The following is a 20,595-nucleotide window of genomic DNA, read 5'->3' on the forward strand; positions in this document are numbered from 1 at the left end:
AACATTAGCATTCAAATCAGCCCACAACTTGCATTTTGGTATTTATTGAGTGAATACCAATTAAATTGTCCCAAATAATCATTTCCATTTCCCATAGATTGTACACCTAATAGCTAAGAGTCCCATGAAACATATCATCATTTGAGATGTTGGGATTTTACATTTTCTAGGGAATTTTTTTTGAGATAATGATAAAACCAGGTTTTCTATTGTTAAAAGAAATGTCTCACTCTCCTGAGCACTATCTTTGTGTCTATGCAAAAGATATTAGTAAATCATGTCATTAGCCATAAATTCGGGGTCAATATACTTTGCCATTTAATAATTTATAAAAGGTGACCATGCCCTACCCTGCATCCTAATGGATAAACATGGATTTTCTTTATTTCAAAATAATAGAAGATTAACAGATTTTCAGGAGAGGATCAGGATTCAGATCAGACAAAAGTAAAATAGAAATTTCAAGAAAACAAAATCAAAGAAAGAAACAGAAAAGAAAAGTTAAAAATACTAAACAATAATGGGAAGAGAAAAACATGATGGCACTCATGACAATGCTGTGAGTATTTAGCCAATTTGTTTTTATGCTCCACACAGTTGCTAGTTCTGTAACCACGGCACCAGCTCAAACTGGGCCTGCTCTGTTGATATAACAAAATGTCAAGTTATCTTTCAGGTAAAACAGAGCCAAAAACTGTAAGTCATATAGTCAGGGCATGTGCGCTAGAAAAAGCTTTGACCTCTAACAACATCTGGAACCAAAAGACTGGGACAAAATTAGAATTTGAATGCTGAAAACTTTCAGAAGTGAGGGATTCCTTGACTTGGAAGATGCAGGGCTACACTTTGCCTCAACATGGCTTACTGTAAATGACCACATCTGAAGCCCTCTAATCAAACTCTGTCAAGTAAACATTCCTAAATCCTTTCTGTTGTCCTCTAACCCCTTAAAACTTGCTTCAGGCCCAAAATCAGGGAAACTGATTTGAACCTGTCTCTCTGTTTCATGGCCAATTTTGCAATAAAGCCTTCTTTTCTCAAAATCAAGTGCCACAGTTATTGTCTTCTCTGTGCATCAGGCAGCAAGCCCATTTTCTCTCTAACAGTTTCAGTAATTTTATTGAATTGTTCTGCTCTCACAAATTCTAAAAAAAGCAAAAAAGGGAAATTGTTCAAGGCATAAATTTGGGGGTTATATGGAGACAAAATTGGCCAAAATTATAAGGTATGTCTGTGTAATTTATAAAAATTATATCCAAGGGAGTTTTCCAAATTAAAAAGTTGCAAAAGTTTTACTACTCCGTCATATCTTTTTGCCAGAAGTCATTTTCACAGACTTACACTCTGGCTTATAACTGTAAAAATTCCTTCTTATGATCTCACACAAAACTTAACTGAAAATAACAGTTTTAAAACAATGTTCTTAAAATATATGGTTTGGAATGCTTAACTTATAATATATTTAAGTATTTCCACTTGATAAGGGTATTGTTATTCCAGAATGTTATTTTCTATCAACTGCAAATATTGGTTAAACATCTAGTATTTTCCAACTACCATAAGAGACACTGGCCAAAAAATGGTAAGAAAGGTAAATTGAGTCTTTGCTCTTATGAATTATAAAAGTCTAGAAGAAATACTGATAATTAAAGAACCATTATATATTTCACAGTTTTTAGAATGCTGAAGAAGCATAAACCTTGACCATATCCCATAATTTAGACAGACTACAAGAAAGTGTTATAGAGAAGCTAAAATCTAAAAGTTGAGACTTCAATGATGAGTAGGAGTAAATGGAGAAGTAGAACTTAATATGAGACTCATTTGAATAAGGATTAATTATGGAGATTATATTGAATGTTACATATAATTATATTTTACATGTTGTATAAAATTTTATTGCTTCCTTTTACATTTCTCACTTATTGTCATTTTGTCTTATTTCGTTTGTTTTCAAAACTTATACATAACCATTATGAAAATTTAAACCATAGCAGGAAGAATAAGGAAGAAAGTTGTTAGTCAATTGCCAGATCTTCAGACAAAAGCACTTTCAGTAATTCATTTATAACGTAAGAAAAACTAATGTGGGAAAAAAAAAAAAAAAAAAAAAAAAACTAGGAATCTAATATCATGACAGTGGCAATTAACACCATTAGACCATGTCGTAATTCTTCATCCAAACTACAACACTTATCTTCTCACTGTCCACTTCCCAAGTAGCTACTTGCCTTTAGACTTCAACCAGTAAATAGAGTTCAAGAACTTAAACATCCAGTGTTTAAATAGGTTTTAATCAATGCACAGGAAAATTCTAAGTACTTCTGAATTAAGCATGTTAATCATGTTTAACATGATCATAGTTTTAAACAATAAATTAGTTTAGTTTGTCTTGAAATAAGACTGAGAAGGTGAATTGATTCAATTATTATTATGACATTGAACTAAAACAGGAAATTATAACATTAAACTAAAACAGGAAATCAATTAACATAATATAGTTCCTTATGTTAGAATCCCATGAAATAATATGAAAATATATAAACACATGTAAATTTAAAAATATTAAAGTTTGAAGTAAAGTAGTTGCAAAATAAATCTATCAGTGTAAAATTAGAAACACCAAATTCATTATAAATGATAGTGCTTATTATTGGTTACAATATGTTGATAATTAAGCTAAAGTCATGCATTTAATTCCCGGATGTTCCAGTTTACTCTGCTTTGTTTTAGAGACACAGAATGAATCACAATTCCCAGCTGTCTTGGAAGTGTGTATTATTGATGATGAGGGATACACTGCCAATATGTGGACAGATTAGTCCAATTCCATTACAATGACAGAAAAAAACAATTCTGAGCACATTTCCCAAAGAGAGTGGGTCAGCACAGCAGCTTAATTTTTATTTCAGTTTGGCACTAAACATGTGCCTCTTGTAGACAGATGCGTAATGACAGTTCTTTGCAATGGTAAAGGGAATATTTTTTTTAAAAAACCATGTAACAGCTTTCCAACACAGGTAATTTTAAGACTGTGAGATTCCTGAACAATATAGCCAATTTATCCAAATATTTCAGGCTCAAATTACAAGGCACATATTAAAAGTTCTGATTTGGCAATGTTAGTTTCTGACATGTCCTGTGGTCCAATATTCAGAAAGTGGTAAAATAAATGATGGAATCTATTCACATGAGAAAAATTCCTAAATAGTCCAAAAATAGTTTACTTTTATCTTTACAGAGCAGTTACTCCCCTCTCTGTGACCTAAAATTATTCCCCTATTTACCATGCCCCTGGTTTTTACCTGTCATGTGACACTAAGATCAAAATTTAAAAGTACTCTAAATGAAGTAAAACTGGAGCCATGGGCATGTCGCAAGGCTGTGTGTCATTGAAAGCATTAAATGTACCAAGAGAGCAATGCTACCATTATCTTTAACCTAGTGGAGATAATGAGAGACTCAAGTATTAGAAATAGGTAGGAAATACTAAAAACTTGAATACAGTGGCGAAAGATGTTTTCTTATATTTCCTGTTAATATATTTTAGGCACAGTGGTTCCCTCTTATAGTTTTATTAAAAGGATACATATTATGTTTAGATATTTTTAAGCAATTTAGTTTTTGTGGATTCACGTGAGAATTTAATCATCTTTTATGAAGAAGGCATTTGAAATGGAAAAAAACTAAAACTTTTGAAGTGTTCACATTATATGCCATGCCGTATGCTTAACACTTTATATCTAATTTAATCCTCACTTCAAAACAACCTTAAAAGTACTCTTTTAAGTACTTTTAGTCCTTAAAAGTACTAAAATGAGTGATTAGTATCCTCATTTAATGATATGTAAAAAGTTGTTCAAGGGCTCTAAGCTAGGATGACCCGAAGTTTTAAACAACGAATGTACATGTGGACTTTTATCACTTAGTACCAAGAGACTTCTTTTAATTCCAGTCTCCAGTTGTTTTTTTCTTTTTTGTGTGATAGGACAATATTCAGTTAGATATACTACTACCCAGCTAGACAACGTTTTCGCAGGCCCCCTTTCAGCCATGTGTGGATATATAACCAAATTGTAGCCTGAAGTACAAGTTGTGTCTTATTTTCATAACTACAGGCTGGACTTAGGATGTACTTGCAAGAACAGGGCAGCCATCTTCAGCCATAGATAGAAACCACGTTTTGAAAATGGGAGAAACAAGATATAAGGAAAATTATTCCCCAGCAGTATCAAGCTGGGGAAACAGTCTTAGACAGACTGCCTAGACATTTCTGTTTGTTTAAGTTGCTGTATTTTTATGGATATTTCTATTTTACGTTGTGTGTGGTGTGACACATTGTTAAAACAGCCTACATGATATACTATGACCAAGATATAACTAATATATAACATTGTTTTTATGTTTCTTGGTAATTATACCTTTGATGTTGAACTTGAACAAAACATATTCAATCTTATGATGATGATCATAAGTTATGAAGACGTTTGCTTGTAATGCAGAGAATACACAAAGAAATCAAACCTCAGTTTATCCATTTGAGTTATTATAATTTAAGAACATATTACAATACATGTGATTAAAAGCAATAAAATTGTATATAGTTAAACTTAATGTTATATAATCATTGCAAATTAAGAGACATATTTACATACTGGTGACAGTTGTAATATTAGATAATATCTCAAAACCACTACTTAATTATTTAAAACTAAAACACAGACACACAAGACATACACAAAACAACTATTATACCAAATAAAACAATGAAATGGAAATAATTTCAATAATGAATACAGTATATAGTGGAAATTTCATATAAATAATGAATAACCTTTTCTCTAGCACTGCTGCATCCTTTGGCATAAGAAAATGGTGAAATATGTCTAGGTACCACCTAGACTACCCGAAAAATAGAAGCACTAGGCAGAAAGTAGGAGCACATAGAAAGCCTACTGCAGATGAAGATTAATTGTGATGAAGATGCCTCCAGAACAAAAGTACTGCTAAATGTCATCATGTAAAAAAAGTTTCCTTTTTATCACATTAACATATCAATGATCCTTTGTCTAAATTTACTTTAAGAGACTCCCACATTATATTTGGTAATCATTAATTTTAGTATTTTTAATTTTCCAACAATTGAAAAATTAGCATATGCATACCATACAAACATAATTGTTTTAAAATTTGTAAGTACATTCCCTTAAGTTAGATGAGAAAACTCCTAAGTTGCCCAAATAATGTTATTACATTGAAATTCAGAATTTTTAGTGACTTTAGAAGGGAAATAATTGCAATTAATCTTTCATATTAATGCAGTTAGGTAATTACTAGGTGAATCATAAAACAGTTTGTGAAAGGTAAAAAGACACTAGGCGATAAGATGGCTATATCAATTTTAGAGGCTATTTTATATTTAAAGGCATTAAGTATGCTAAAACAGGTCTACTGTTTTTAAATGATAAAAGTATGCAATAAAACATATTTGAAAACCATTTCATAGAGTTACTAACCACATACTATTGATACAAAAACTTGTCATAACTATATATCTATATTTACATGCATACATGTATAGCTATATTTATACCTAGCTCAGTTGTACTAGTGTATGTGTGCATTTTTCCTTTTTTAGTACTTCCTAATTAGCTTTTCCTCTTTCTCAGTAGGGTCAGCTCCAGGTCACAGCACAATTACACATATCTAAGATTCCCGCAACACAAACATAATATTCTACCTCATTTTTGATGTTCACATTTTTTCTCTCATTAAGGATCTGCATGAATCCATATGTCCAGTGTCACATTTCAGATTGGATTACTCTGTAATTGTCAGAGTGTGAACTTCCAGAAAGGGAAATTATTGGTTTTATAATAAAGCATATTTTATATGTTTTTATAATGAAGGGCCAGGTCTTGCCTTGCACTGGCCATAAATCTGCCCTGGCAGATTTTAGTGTGCCTGAATGCACACTAAAAATCATGCAGAGAAGGCAGAGGCAGAAGCAGTGATTCGTAAGGACAGTTTTTTCAACAGTGTTTCTGCTTTGAAGAATGTAGAAAGATGAGGGCACTTCTATTTCAGTAGTTTGAAGGAAAAATTCTTGTTTGACAACTATGGCATGCAACATAAATTCTCATAGTTTGGCTGTTTACAGCAGTTGGTAAAATGTCAGAGTTGCAGTATGTATCAGTTGCAGAGTATCAATAGCAATGATGTATGTGCTTTCTTATTTGGTAAGACTGAACAAAGAGTGTTGCTTTTACTTCTGCAGGCGATCTGTTACATTTTTTGGTGAATATTTATGTATTTATTTATTGACAGCTATTAATGAAAGTAGTTTATAATACGGTTTCCTTTAGAAACTGGAAGTAAATTAAACATAACACAAATTCTGATATGTACAATCTTACCAGGTGAAGATAAGGCATAGTAATGTAGATATTAAAATCAAAACTTGATTAAACATTGCAGACTGTGTTCGCTGAATTGCTCTGTGTAGATCATTCTAAAATAATACAGAAAAAAAGTTGTAAATTTTGATAAATACTGAATATGCATGAGTTTCATTACATTTATTAGAATACATTTCATGTCAACTCTCCTCTACATAAACATATATACATAATCAATGCATGTATTTCAAACAGAAATATTAGCATATTTCCATTTTTGCTTAGATCTAAATGTAACTTACTCAAGCTTGCATAGTACAAAGATATTGGTATGGGAAGACTACCAAAGCACTGAATTTCAGTTTACTTGCATTACAGACATCTGAACAGGTGTTGCACTTACTCCCCCAAAACCCCTACATGTTAAGCATGACCTCTCACGGAAAATCCTAATTTCAAAAGATCAGAAAATAGTATGTTTAATTAAGGAAGAGTGAATAGATGAGTGAAACTACAAACAAAGCTCATTATCAGAAAAATTAACATCAATTAGACCAGATAGTTTATCTTGAAAAGAAAAAAAAATGAAAAAGACAATAAACAAATTTTTTCTAAGTTTAAATTCTTTAGCATTATGATAAATGTCAATTAATGATATACTATATTTTATCTTTCCAATAGCAAACAGTAAAAAATAATTTTTAGTGTTGTTTAATGTACAAAAGTGAACACTCACATGCACTACCCCTCAGGTACTTTGTTATAAATTTCTAGAAGGCAATTTGGTAATATAAGTCAAAACTCAGAAATACATCCTATCTATTTCAAGCATTAAATCATTAAGTATTTACTCAAAAATATAATTTTGAAAACTTAACCACATGAAAGTCATAAGAGATGGGCACCAATATTTACGTTCATCTTTATTACAAAATTATAATACTTAGTAAATAAAATAATGAATGTTCATAAATGTTAAAATAACTTAAATATGTAATACAAAAATTGTTACATAAATTGATAGCTACATAAATTTAGCCAAATCCATTAAAACTGATTTGAAGGAGAAATTTTAATAACATAAGAACTAGTCCACTACATACCAGTATATGACAAAAAATTCCAATTATGCAAACATACATTATTATTCCATGTATGATATGTGTGCATATTTTTGCATAGAAAATATTTGAAGGATATAAATTATTACTAGTGTTTAGTCTATGCAGTAGATTGCTGTATTTTTGTAATTTGTATCATTTTTATCTCCATTTTTAAATAATAAACGCTCAGGCTTAAATCAATACAGCATGAGATAACTAACTTCACCAATAAAAATATCTCAATGAGTCATTATTTGTCTACCACTAACGTGTCTACCACTTATTTAAACAGAACTGTTTTGAAGACAAATAACTAAGTTGACTGATTTGGATTTCATCTCTCACCATTTAGTTTCTAATGGCAGAGGTATTAATGAACAGAAAAGTAAATACAAGTTTAGCATCCGGCAAGAAGAGATATGGAAATAAAATGGAAAATGAATCTTAAATTAATAATGCAAAACAGACTTTTTTACTGTCAATATTTGTCTAATGTATCCTGTCTTGTTTGAGTTATTTTTTCCAACAACTAATAACACAGAAATTAATAAATAAGTTTACTTTTTTCTGATATATTTTTATTCATTAGCAATTTAGGCAATCTATATTTAGTCAAACAGTATTTCATCGGGGCAATTATGACAGCCCAATATTTCTGCAAATCATTTCACAGGCCACACTCTCCCACCCTTTGGCCATGTACTTTCATAAGACTCCAGTGGTTACTCGATACAAATGTTTAGAAACATTCATCCAGTTGTGAATACTAAAATGTTATCCAAATATTCCTTTGGCCAAAACTGTAGTCATAATGTCTGTTTAAAACCCATTTAAATGGAAAATAAGTTTGCCTCCAAACCAGTATAATTTTCAACGCAGTAAAATTAATATTATTGAGCCCTTACTTTGTTGTGCCAGATAAAATACTGTACACACATATTATACATATGTATGTGCGTACATTTTGTGTATATATATGTATATATAATTTCATTTGATTATCACAAAACTTGTAGGTGCTTTTCTTTGCAGATAAAGAGAACAGCAAAGAAGTCAGATCATTTGCCTATCACATTGTTCAGCACATAGTGAATATGTATTAACATTTGTGGTATGAATTATTCAATGGCAATGCCTTACAGCTAGCTTTGAAGTACTAAAGCCTGTGGTAAAAATGTTTTGGTCATAGTTATAAACCATGCCGCCAAGCAGATTCAGCCTTGGGCAAAATGCAACCGTGGCACAGCTCTGAGTTCTCCATCTTTTATTCTACCTCTTGCTTCCTTTTCCCATAATGTCCCACTCACAACCCTGCTCAAGCAAATCCAGAAGGATGACTCTAAATGAGGGACTTCTAGCTCCCACATAGAATCTTAGGAAGCCCCACAGATGTTCACTGAATATGAGACTACTTACAATTAAGAGCAGTTTAACAAAATCACTTAAATGAGCCCTCAAAAGCCAGGAGTCCCATTATGCATCAAAAAACTGCCTTGGGAGGGAAGGATATTTGTACTCTGAAGATTGGCTAAGTGGCTGAACCAGTCCAAAAACCAATAAGGTTTTTAGTGATATTGAGAAATTCTGAACCATTTTTGTTTACCAGTCATAGGACCTTACAAAGGTAGTAACTTGGCAATATGGACATTTTACAAGTTTTCCTTCTGATTAAGATACAGTAGACTGTTCATTTAAGGTCTGTTAACCTACAAATTTATACTATGTATCTCTTTAATTATTTAACAGTATTTTACCAAAATGACTCATTTAAAAAAAATTTTAAATGAAACAATTGACTATGACCCTAAATTAATTTAAAATATGTTTAAAAATGAAACACTTGAAAATTTAGTTACAGCTTAATTAATTCCAATAGTATGAGTTATACATTATGGGAGAATGCAGAATAAGAAAGTTCAAGACTAGATCCTAAATTATCTCTTTCTGTTTAGTCTAAACATTGAAAATAAGAAATGGTTTAAAAATCTTTTCATATTTGCACTTCACTTCTATACTTACAATCATATTTTCCAAGGCATGTTTGGCAAGCCAACAGTTCAGAAAGACTGGGACAAATAGATTCCTTAAGGAAGGCCAGAATATCTGGAAAACAAACCGAAACTAGACTTTTATCTCAAAGCGATAAATCATACCCAGCAGACTGAAAAGAAATAGAAAAAAAGTTATTAAAGAAAGTGTAATAATTTAAAACATGACAAATAATGTAAACTCACTATTAATAAAATGCAAGAAATTGATATGTTCTTTCATTCATTGTCTAAATCTTTCTTAGGGAAATTATTGCAGAAGCAAAAAGAAAATAATAAGCTCTCACCAGATGGCAGATATCTATGCTAATTCTATCATTAAATCTTTTAGTGTGGTGGTTTGTAATAGACATTGGCTTTCTTTTCTCTTTCTTTTCTCTCTTGAGGTATTAAGTAAGAACAAAGAGGGAAGGTACTCTCTCTTTTTACAATATTGCCTCTTATTCTCTTTATGTTAAACCACTTTAAGTGACGTTGGGGAGCTATGTTCAATTAGAATTATATTTCGTTAACCTGTCATTTAATCTAGTCCCAGTTGCTTCTCTAGATAAATCACTCAAATTAAAATAATTATCAGAAGAGAGCAACAGCTCCAGGTAATATCTACTTATTTTCAAAATCTCCCAAATAAAATTCAAATAAAGTGTTACAATGTATAATCCCAACAGACATTATTACAACTTTATTAAATTGTGATTAAAATATAATTTTGCAACAGGAAAGTGTTGAGTTACATACTTATGGGACTGTAATTGAATAGGATCATCATGGAACTGATAACACACAGCACTTTGAAAAGAAGTAAAATGTTGGGTGTCTGACTTTTGGCAATCTCCTCACTAAAAAGAGAATTGGACTTAATAAATCTTGTGGCTAAACCACAGATAAATATTTTCAACATATTAGAAACTTTTGTAAATAAGTTTCCAATTGGCTTATTTAAAAAAAATCCACAATATAAACAATAAGTGGATAAGTAATTTCTAGTAATTTTAAACAATAATGACATTTGTCAAATGGCATCCCCAGAGCATATAGCTCTTTAAAATATTTTATTTGCTATTGTACTAAATCATTAGTTTCTATTTAGTTACACAATGCAGTTATCCAGTCAATTTTATCTTGTTGCTTAGTATCATGATTCTAATCAAAGTCTAAATCCATTTATCTTAGCTACCATATTATTTAACAGTATCTAGATTTAAAGATTTTACTTAAGTCTAATTACAAAAGTGTTTTTAAGGTTCTTTCAGGACTTACTGAGATAATGAAGGGAACCGCATTAATTATTTCCAAGATGAAGGGTATTCGTAAAATCTGTTCCCAGATGTTTCCCTTCCAAGAAAGAATGAATAAAAATGAAAGTCAATTATACTGCATCTTATTAAAGGGGGAAAAAGACAGCACTTAGAATTTCTCTAGCAATAAGGATGCTTCCATTAACAGAATACTGAATATTGTATAGAGATGTAGCAATGACTTTTAGAGATTATTTTTCTTAGTGTAATTGTGCTCTCTGAATTTTGTAAGTTCAAGAAGTAAAACAAATGTTTGTAGAAACCATGAATATTGCACATAACATTTTTTATCAAGTAATATGTCATGGAAGAAAACGTACTAGTAAAAATAAAACACACTAACAAAACCTACAGAGTCAATTAAAAAGTGACAATCTGAAGTTTTACTTACTATAATAATGATTTCACTAACCATCAAGTATATTAGTTTGTGAAACATACTCTTGTTAACAATCATTGGTATTAAAATTGCTTTCACATTGATACAATTTAAAGGAAGGTATTTTTCAATCATCTAGACTAATCTCCCTACCCACATAATACAAACATATTAATCAGGACTGAGTATATAATTTGCAGGACCCAGTGCAAAATGAAAAATATAAGGCCTTCTAATAAGAAATTAATAATTTCAAGAAGGTAACATTAGAACATTCAACTAATCATGAAGACTTTCTGGTTGTGGAACCCTATGCTGACCCTGATATTATGCACAAAATACATGTCCGTGAAGCTGACCCTAACATTAATAGGTCACCACTGAAACTTTCTTGATTGGTGTCTGATGATAATGAGCACAGACTTTCCTTTAAAGCAGTTTATTCTTCTATGAAGAGATCTGTGTATTAGAAAGGCAATTTGAAATCTGCTATCCCTGTAATCTCCAATTATCCATTATAACACTGACTATAAAACTGGGACTCTTTTTATTAATTTTCCTTAAGGCCCCAAAGGCTTAAAACTACATTGATGGAACATACTTGCACATCCCAAAGCAAAGGTTTAGAGCAGCTATTGTTTCTATGTACTGAGAAATTAAGTAATAGGTTTTGTGAGCATAGTTTATCACTCTCATCCAGGCTACATAAAAATAGTAAAGGAGTGGGAAGTTAGAAGAAAGGGAAGCAGTGAGAATGCCTCCTTACAGAGATACTACAGGTGCTGTGGTGCATCTTATCACCTCAAGTTAAGTGAAAAGGGCTGTAGGGAACCAAACCACTTAGCTTGGCTCCAACATGGAGACTGTATTTGGCTACTGCCCAAAACTTTTTAAAATGAAGAAGTCAAAGAAAAAGATGACTGGGTAAGAGCAGGACACAATCTCTCCAATTTTAAGGCAAAGTGCCTATTTTCTGGGAACAGATATAGACCCTAAAGAATGGAACCTATGGTTATTTAAAAATGGCTTACACTCAATAAGACTGTGTAGCTGAAGGTGAAATGGGACTTCAACAGATGGTGGACCTGAGAAGTCCAAGGTCTGTGTCAGAGCACTAGTGGCTAGCCTGACACACTGAGGCCTCCAGGAAATTCAAAGGCCCCAGATAGGCCACAGAATCTTTACATGGGAGAAAGAACCAGAGCTTGTGTCTGACATGCGGAACAACCAAAAATCAGACAATAACTGTGCCAGTCAGGCAACTTCAACCCAGAAACTGACTGCACTTCATTCCCTGTTCTTCCTTAGACTTAAAGGGCATTAAATAAGAAAGGAAGTAGAAACAGCAGATAGGCCTCCCATGATAATTCCCTGTTCCATGGAGGTCTGAATTGAGGACAGGGAGAAGCTTTCCTAGAGGAGAATTTTAAATTTTTGCATATATCAATCCTGATTTCTTAAATACTAAACTGAGATTTGCTGTATGAATAAAAAGACCAGAAAAGCTATGGCATCTCTCTGAGATGTCATCTGATTAGCATGGATCAGACAGAGGATGCATGGTTTTGAAGAAGTGTAGAAAGACTGGTCTTTTCCTACTACCACTGAATCAGGACTATTTAACAAAAGAGTTATAACTAGTCATAGTTATGCCATGTTTTTTTTTTGAAATTGTGTAGGTAATAATATGATTTCTTTCATCAGTTTTTACATGGCATCATTTCCAGAATGTTATCCTTTGCCTTACTCTTCCTTTATTGTATTTTCACTTTTCATTTTACATTTTTCTTTGGTGTCAATGATTGTGCACAGGAAGAGACTGATCTGAGTAGCAAGAAATGAAGGTTATGGGAACAGTTTCTACTAGTGATATAGAAGGATATTTCTGTTAATGCCCAGCAAAATTAGTATGAACTGTGGCACACTGTATAATTTAGTTCATATAAACAAAAGCCTTTTATCTCTCATGGCTCTCTTCTCTTCATTTCCATTTATAACACATTAGACTTTTATGATTCTTATTTAATTATCTGTCTAGGTTGAGTTTGTTTCTGATTTTTCTTCCACATTAAAGCCAGAAGAATCTTTCTACAATGCCAAATTCCCATTGCTCACATAATAAAATCCAAACTCATCACTGTATTGCATGAAATTTCACAATTTAAACTCTGGCTACTGGCTCGGCTTGTACTTTTGATGTTTCTGTCCCTATCCTGAACTCAACCAAAGATTCATCCATGCTGAATTTTATATCCATCGCTGAACAAGCTAGGCTACTTTATGCTTGTATACCTCTGCCCACATCTGTCCCCCTAGCTGTAATATTACACCTCCACACCTTCAATACTAATCCCCTTGGCAAGCATCTGCAACATTTCAGTGAACTAATTTTTTAAAATGCTTCTGGGGGCTCAATTAATATCATGAATGAGTAAATGATATTCCCAGCTATTTCATACATACTCTTCCCTTTCTTTGATATAGTTATTTTATTTTTGGAGCTTAAATATTTGCATTTCTTTCCATTGGATCCAAATGATCTCATTTGAAAGAATGGCATTGTTTAAAACCTTTATACTTCAAGTAATCACGTAGAAATGATCAAACTTGTAATTGCAGAGCCGACTGAAATTTTCTGGAGGAAAGGATTCAAGAGTTCTTGTTTATATGCCCATGTTAAGTAATTTCATCCATGTTTCAGCTTCAATTTATAATCAGTAATAAGCAGAAATAAGTAATGACTTCCAGTATTGTATCAATAGCCCGAATCAGTATTTTATCTCTTGAGATTCTGACTCAGATCAACTGCTTAATCCACTGCTTCACATCAATGCCTCAAAAGCACTTTACATATAGTATGTCTAAAGCAAAACTTATGACTTGCTCCCTGACTTATCTCCCAGTAGCACAAACCAAAAATCCTGGAGAAAGTTTTTAAATTTCCTTTCACATTATACTATAGTTACACTTACACTATAATTTATCAATAAGACCTACTAACTTGTAAATAGATCTTGAGATTTTCTAGTTTTTATTTCAGCTCAGTTCTCACTTTTTGACTTGTTAAGCCTAATTAGCCACCATCTCTTCATTCTTGCCCCATTCCAATTCATCTACTGCACTATTACCTATCTCCTGCACCTTCACCCCAGAACAGGCCTACTTTTCAGAACTATTCAGACACTTACATGACAAAGACAAAAATGTGATTATATCATACAAGACACTATTTCATTTGTCTCTTGTTGACATCTCCAACCTTAAAGATCATTCCTTCCATAGATGTAATATATAAAGTATATTCACTGCTTAGAACATGACTTATGTATACTTTTGCATATAACTCTTCAAGAGGCTTGGAAAAGCTTTACCTTTCTTTCCAACTTCACTTTGCCAAGTTAACTCATACCTGCCTTTCAGCTCGCAACCAAAATCTGAGTTTTTAGAGGCTTTCCTTGCCCCTTCATCATATGCCCTCTAGGCAGGATCTCCCCCGACATTAGGCTTCTTGATCCTCTATCAATTTCTTTCACGTCATTTTTTTTCAGGTCAGTTTGTATTTATACACTTAATACATTACAACATTTTAAACTCTGTGAGGTCAAGGTCAGGACAAGTATATTTCAGGATTGCATGCTCTGCTCCTAGCACAGTGCTCGACAGTCTGAATCTCCTAAATAAAAACTGTTGGTACATTATGTCAACCATGGATTGTTGCTTCACACCACATGTATGCATATATGTGTGTGTTTGTGTAAGTTTGTGACACATGAATGAACTTCCCACAGAGGACTAATTTTCATGGTCTAAAATTGTACAGTGGGGCAACGTATTTATTGCTAAAAATAAATGCATCTCTTTTCAGTTATATGCATTGCGTTTCATTCTAAGATTTCAGGTTGTCTTCTGAACTACAAGATACATCCATAAATTATCTTTCTTAAAAATAGCTAATGAAACATAAATATAGAAAGGATCTACAAGTTTCATTGGCCAAGAAAGAGTCCCAATAAGCCTAAATCACAAAAACCTAAGGATAAATGCTAGTATGGTGAAAAAAAAGCACGCATTCATACAATGCCACTATGTAAGAAAACCAAGAAATAAAATTGAAAGGCAAGCACAATGCCTTTCAAAATTATATTAAATACATTTTCATTGCATCTTATTTTCATGAAGGAGATAAAAAAGCATTATTCTTCTTCCAAAAAGTAACTTCTTTAGTTTCTGGGTAGTAGCTGTATCTGCTCTCAGTGGCCAGTCCTCTCTATGTTCCTCTTCTTATTGATAGAATTCAATAAAATATAAAGAAATCTCAATCCAATTAGTCTACATTTAGCATGGACACATCATTTTTAACCAATAATAATGCAGGAAAATATGCGATTTTCTAAAATGCATCACACTTTTATTTTTTTCATAAAGAAACATGGAATCTTGGAACTACTATCTGTGCAACCCTAAAGAGCACTTTAAAAATTAAATTAGTTACAGCAGTTTATTTGTTGCATGCCCAGATTAGACCAAGGAACATCTTGTAAATACTTTTTATTCTTAAATATTAAGTATAACTGTATTTTAAAGTATTTAATACAAGGTTGGTAATTTGTCTTCTTTGGATGAATTTAAAATAGTGTAGTAACGCTATGGCAGTCTTATTTTGTATTTCTGCATATAAACCCAACAATATTTAGATTTATCGTTTTCAGGACAAGATAAGCAGAATCGACAGTATCTGGTATTCAGGAGTCCTGGACTAAATTCTTTGTTCTTTTCCAGAAATAAGCCAGTATGGTGTTAAACTTTCAAAATTGTTGCTTTTTGTAATGTGATTATGGAAAAAAGAACTGGAGATTTAACAAAAAGGTTCTAGGTATGATGAATTTGTATGTGTGGAGGTTTGGAAATTGTGCAGGAGTTTGTTTTTGTTTCCTTTTGATTTAATGAATGTGTGTGCATAAATAGAACTTTATTTTGAAAGCAGTTGATAAAGAATTAGAGGGTATTTATGACGACAAAAGAATAAGAACTTTAGTTTTGGGTGATTACCATGTTTGTTTTGCCAACTAGCTATAAACATGAATGGAATGATGATTTAAGCACAGACCTGCACTTCTGTATGACAGAAGACAAAATAAGTTCATGTCATGGATGCTAATTCATTATCTGCTAAACTCAACATGTACTTTAATAGTTCTAGCTAATTTCAATTTAACATAGCCTGGTTTTCAAAACCTACAGTCTCAATGAAAGTTAAAACTATTTTAGTTGTTAATGATTTAGTTATGTTTATTTTAGAATGTCTAATTTCAAGAATTATAAAGTACTTGTATAATGCTGTATTAAGTGTATTTTTAAAATAATATATACACATATAGGCATATATATATCTCTCTATAAATATACATAAATAAACAAATACAAGAAAGTTATATATGGATTTGCTATTAATATTACTATTTCAGAAGTATAAGTATCAAAGAATAATATCAGCAGTGGATACAACTGCTGGTGCAATACAATATCCATTTCTGTGTGTCTGTATAGTACTTTTCTTTAAAAAATCTAACTTAGTCAGGCATGTTGGCTCATGCCTATAATCCCAGCACTTTGGGAGGCTGAGGAGGCAGCCAGATCACTTGAGCCCAGGAGTTCCAGACCAGCCTAAGCAACATAACAAAATCCCATCTCTTAAAAAAAAAAAATACAAATATTAGTCAGGTGTGGTGGTGCACACCTGCAGTCCCAAGCCACTCAGGAAGGTGAGGCAAGTGGATCTATACTGCCTAGGAGGTAGAGGCAATCATGCCACTGCACTCCAGCTTGAGCAACAGAGTGAGAACCCTGTCTCAAAAAAAAAAAAAAAAAAAAAAATCTATGTTGAAGGAAGAAGTAGTTTTAAATTCTGCTACCAAAACATGCCTTATTTAGAGACCATAAAATACTACCAATTACTTGGTTTACCCATTCTAAAAAAATTATTGAACACTCTGTTGAAGGGACCAAAGAGATTCACAGATTAGACTATATTTATGAAAGGAAAAAGAAGATAATTAACAGCAACCTATCCTTCTACTGTCGCATAACTCCTATTTATCCTATCTGTTTTCTCTGTAACACACTGGACTTAACTGCTGTCTACATTTCCTCCATCGAAGCCATTAATGTTTATGAGGGTTGAAATGGAAATATTATATATCATCTAGCTCTGCACGCTAGGCCTTATAATTTTCTGCTCTAATTTTATAAATTATAAGCAATAATTGATTATAAATGTCATCATCATATGATTGCAATGAAAAATTATCTTGAATGGATACGTGTTTTTAAAAGGCTTTTAAAATTAGCGCTAAAAGTTCTATTAGCAAAACACCAACCTTAATTTCATATTACATTTTATCCAGAAGTTGGAGCAAATGCATCTTCAAATGTAGATTAATATTTTGGCCATGTTACAGTTCTATATATACTCCTGTACTAGTGGAAGGGATAGGATTAATTTACTCCAAAACATGCAGACCTAAATTTTAAGCATACCATTATTTATATATTACATTTGACATTTATCGTACATATGTATGCATGTATATTAATGAACATTAAAGATAAGATCTGGGATATTAATTTATTTGATTTTTTAATTTTGTTTTATTTTTCTAGTTACTCAATATCCAGATTCGTCAATCAGGACATATTTATAGTGCATGTATTTTGACAAGGAGATAAACTAATAAACCCTTAAAAGACCTTTCTTCAGCATCTTCATCTATATTGCTTATTTCTGATTTAGTACTTTCTAGGTAATTTAGGGATGTGTGGTTACCATGTGTAAGTTCTTTCATTTCCCTTCCCTAGCTCTAATTTATTTCTTGATCCACCACTTTCCACCTTCTGCACTCTCCAAAGAGAATGGAGACTTTCCAAAACTAATCATTAAACCTCAGGTTTCTATTCCAGCTTACTTACTTCTTACTTATTACAAACTTTCCTGTAATATTTTACTCCTGCCTTGTAGTTTCTCTCTTTTTTAAACAATGCAGCTTTTTTTTTATCATGAAAGCAGTCATCCTTGCTTCATCCTACTACTTTGAGTAAGCACCTGCCCCAGTCAAACAACATTCTCCATTTAACAATTTTGACACTCAATTGTATTCCATTATAGCTGACCTACTGTAAGCCAATAGCAAATGACCTCCTAATTTGTAAACTCAATATCCTTTTCTCAGACTTCTCACACTTGACATAGCACATGTGCTTTTATATAATACTTTTTGTTCCTCAGACATTTCTAACATCCTATGTCTTCTCATAAATTTTAATTAATCTACCTATATTTTTTAAAGCTGTCATTCTTTTGTTTTTATACTTTCTTATTCATCAATCTGACATCCTTAGAAATTGGTGTGTGTGTTTTTTTTTTTAAAGATGGCAATAATGAGAATTAAAAAGAAAAAAAAAAGTGAGCCTGAAAAAAGGGTGTGTTTGTAAAAACTTCTTGTTCTAAATTTAGAATTAAATAATAGTCTGAAGAACGTTAACTTCAAAACTCTTATGTTTTAAAAAGTGAGACAGGGACAGACGCAGTGGCTCACGCCTGTAACCCCAGCCATTTGGGAGGCTGAGGTGGGAGGAGGACCACCTGACCAGAGGAGTTTGAGACCAGCTTGGGCAACAGGCAAAATCGTGTCTCTACAAAAAAATACAAAAAAATTAGCCAGGTGGTGGTGTGCACCTATAGTCTCAGCTAGTCAAGACAGTAGGGAGAATTGCTTGAGCCCAGGGGGAGTTGAAGGTGCAGTGAGCCATAATTGTGCTACTGCTCTCCAGCTTGGGTGACAGTGTAAGACCTTTTCTCAAAAAATAATAAAAAAGTGAGAATGAAATTGAGGTGCTAGATATGAGTTCCCCGAAAACATAACCTTGAGTACACTTGATAGAGTAGATGAAAAGGCTATTAACAAAAATTAGTAATGATTATGACAACCATTCCAATGACTTGCTAACTTTTCTAACTTCTCTGTCTTCCCTGATTGTTCTGTTCTTCCTCCCAAACCCTCAATTTAAGCATCTCCATCAACATAAGCTTTAGTTTCCACCCTGTTGATTAATCCATGCATGATAGATTCTCATGGCTTCCTTTACTATCAAGAAGTCTTAATAATGAATATGACTGTCAAGTCTTAATAAATCTCTCCCTCAAAAGTTCCGGCTTTTCATTCTCAATTGCATACCTTATTTATCTGTGTGTTCACCAGTACCTGAAATTCATCACCTCCAGAACTAATTCCATTATTTAATCTATGTGGATCCCAATCTGACTTTTTTCTTGATACAACTGTTTCTTAGTTTTACTACCATTTTCCAGTCATTAAAACTCAGAAACTATTAGAATGTTATGAATTTCCTTCTCTTCGCCTCTCTCAACCCATCAGTTGATGATTTCTTTAGCTTCTACCTTCATAATTAATCTTTCATTAAAGCTGGCAAATCTTTTCATCCAGCCAAAATCTTACTGTCAGTTTTCCTTTCATACTGCAACATATCTTAACTGAGCACATAAACTTCACCATAATGTCTATTTGACCTGAACTGCATAGAGATTCTGAACTAATATTCCTAAAACTGAATTTCAATTACAGAATCTTATGGTAGTCATCTCCCATCAACTTAAAAATACATGCTGCTATACAATGCCCATATTCTAGACAAATATATTTATTATTCCTCCAATTTTACATGTAAAGTCCTTCCTTTATGCCTTTGTGAATTTTATCAATCTCTATTGTGCTGTCTTTTCATCTTGCCTTATTGAAATCACTGAGGTTCAAGGACTAGTGTTTCCTTTTCATTCTATGATATGAGCTCTCTCTATAAAACCCCACAGTACTTTTTTGACATCACTGGAAGCACCCATTGTATTCTGCTTTTATTATTATTATCCGTATGATGTTCTGCTGTAACCCCCCTTTTCCTGATTGTAAACTCATTGAGAAGAGAATCATGTGAAGTATAGAGCTCTCCATTAAATAGGAGCTCAATAAATATTTGTTAAATCACGTTAGCCAAACAAAGCTTTATCAAAAATAAGATAATTTATTAAAATAATTCCTAACAGATATGTTTTTACTTTCTCAATATTTTGTGTACAAATCAGAAAAAAAAAATGTTGAATACGATAAAGCTGAACCATTCCATTTGCTTGCCTCACTAATGCATGCATATAATGGGTAAGTAAACCCATAGGAAGTAGCAAAGCATTTGTAAGTCATCAAGGAAAACATTACCATATTAATAGAGCTTTTTATCACCTACTGGAGAGGCTCAAAACAAAGTGGCTCAAGAAGAGTCAGCCTTACCCTCAAGTGCAAA

The 20,595-nt window shown here is 32.4% G+C and overlaps 1 protein-coding gene across 8 annotated transcripts in view; it reads right to left on the bottom strand.

Moving 5' to 3' along the window:
• The window catches only part of LOC105484650 (potassium sodium-activated channel subfamily T member 2), a 402,402-nt gene that overhangs the window by 250,031 nt on the left and 131,776 nt on the right, over positions 1-20,595 (bottom strand). For all 8 annotated transcript variants that reach the window (XM_071077455.1, XM_011746475.2, XM_071077482.1 and 5 more), the window contains exons 6-8: positions 10,810-10,884; positions 9,521-9,604; positions 6,417-6,511 (exon numbers count right to left, since the gene is read on the bottom strand). In XM_071077455.1, coding sequence (XP_070933556.1) covers positions 6,417-6,511; positions 9,521-9,604; positions 10,810-10,884 — 254 coding nt within the window. The remainder of the gene's footprint in view (positions 1-6,416; positions 6,512-9,520; positions 9,605-10,809; positions 10,885-20,595) is intronic.

The sequence above is a fragment of the Macaca nemestrina genome, chromosome 1, assembly GCF_043159975.1.
Source record: "Macaca nemestrina isolate mMacNem1 chromosome 1, mMacNem.hap1, whole genome shotgun sequence".
Taxonomy (NCBI): domain Eukaryota; kingdom Metazoa; phylum Chordata; class Mammalia; order Primates; family Cercopithecidae; genus Macaca; species Macaca nemestrina.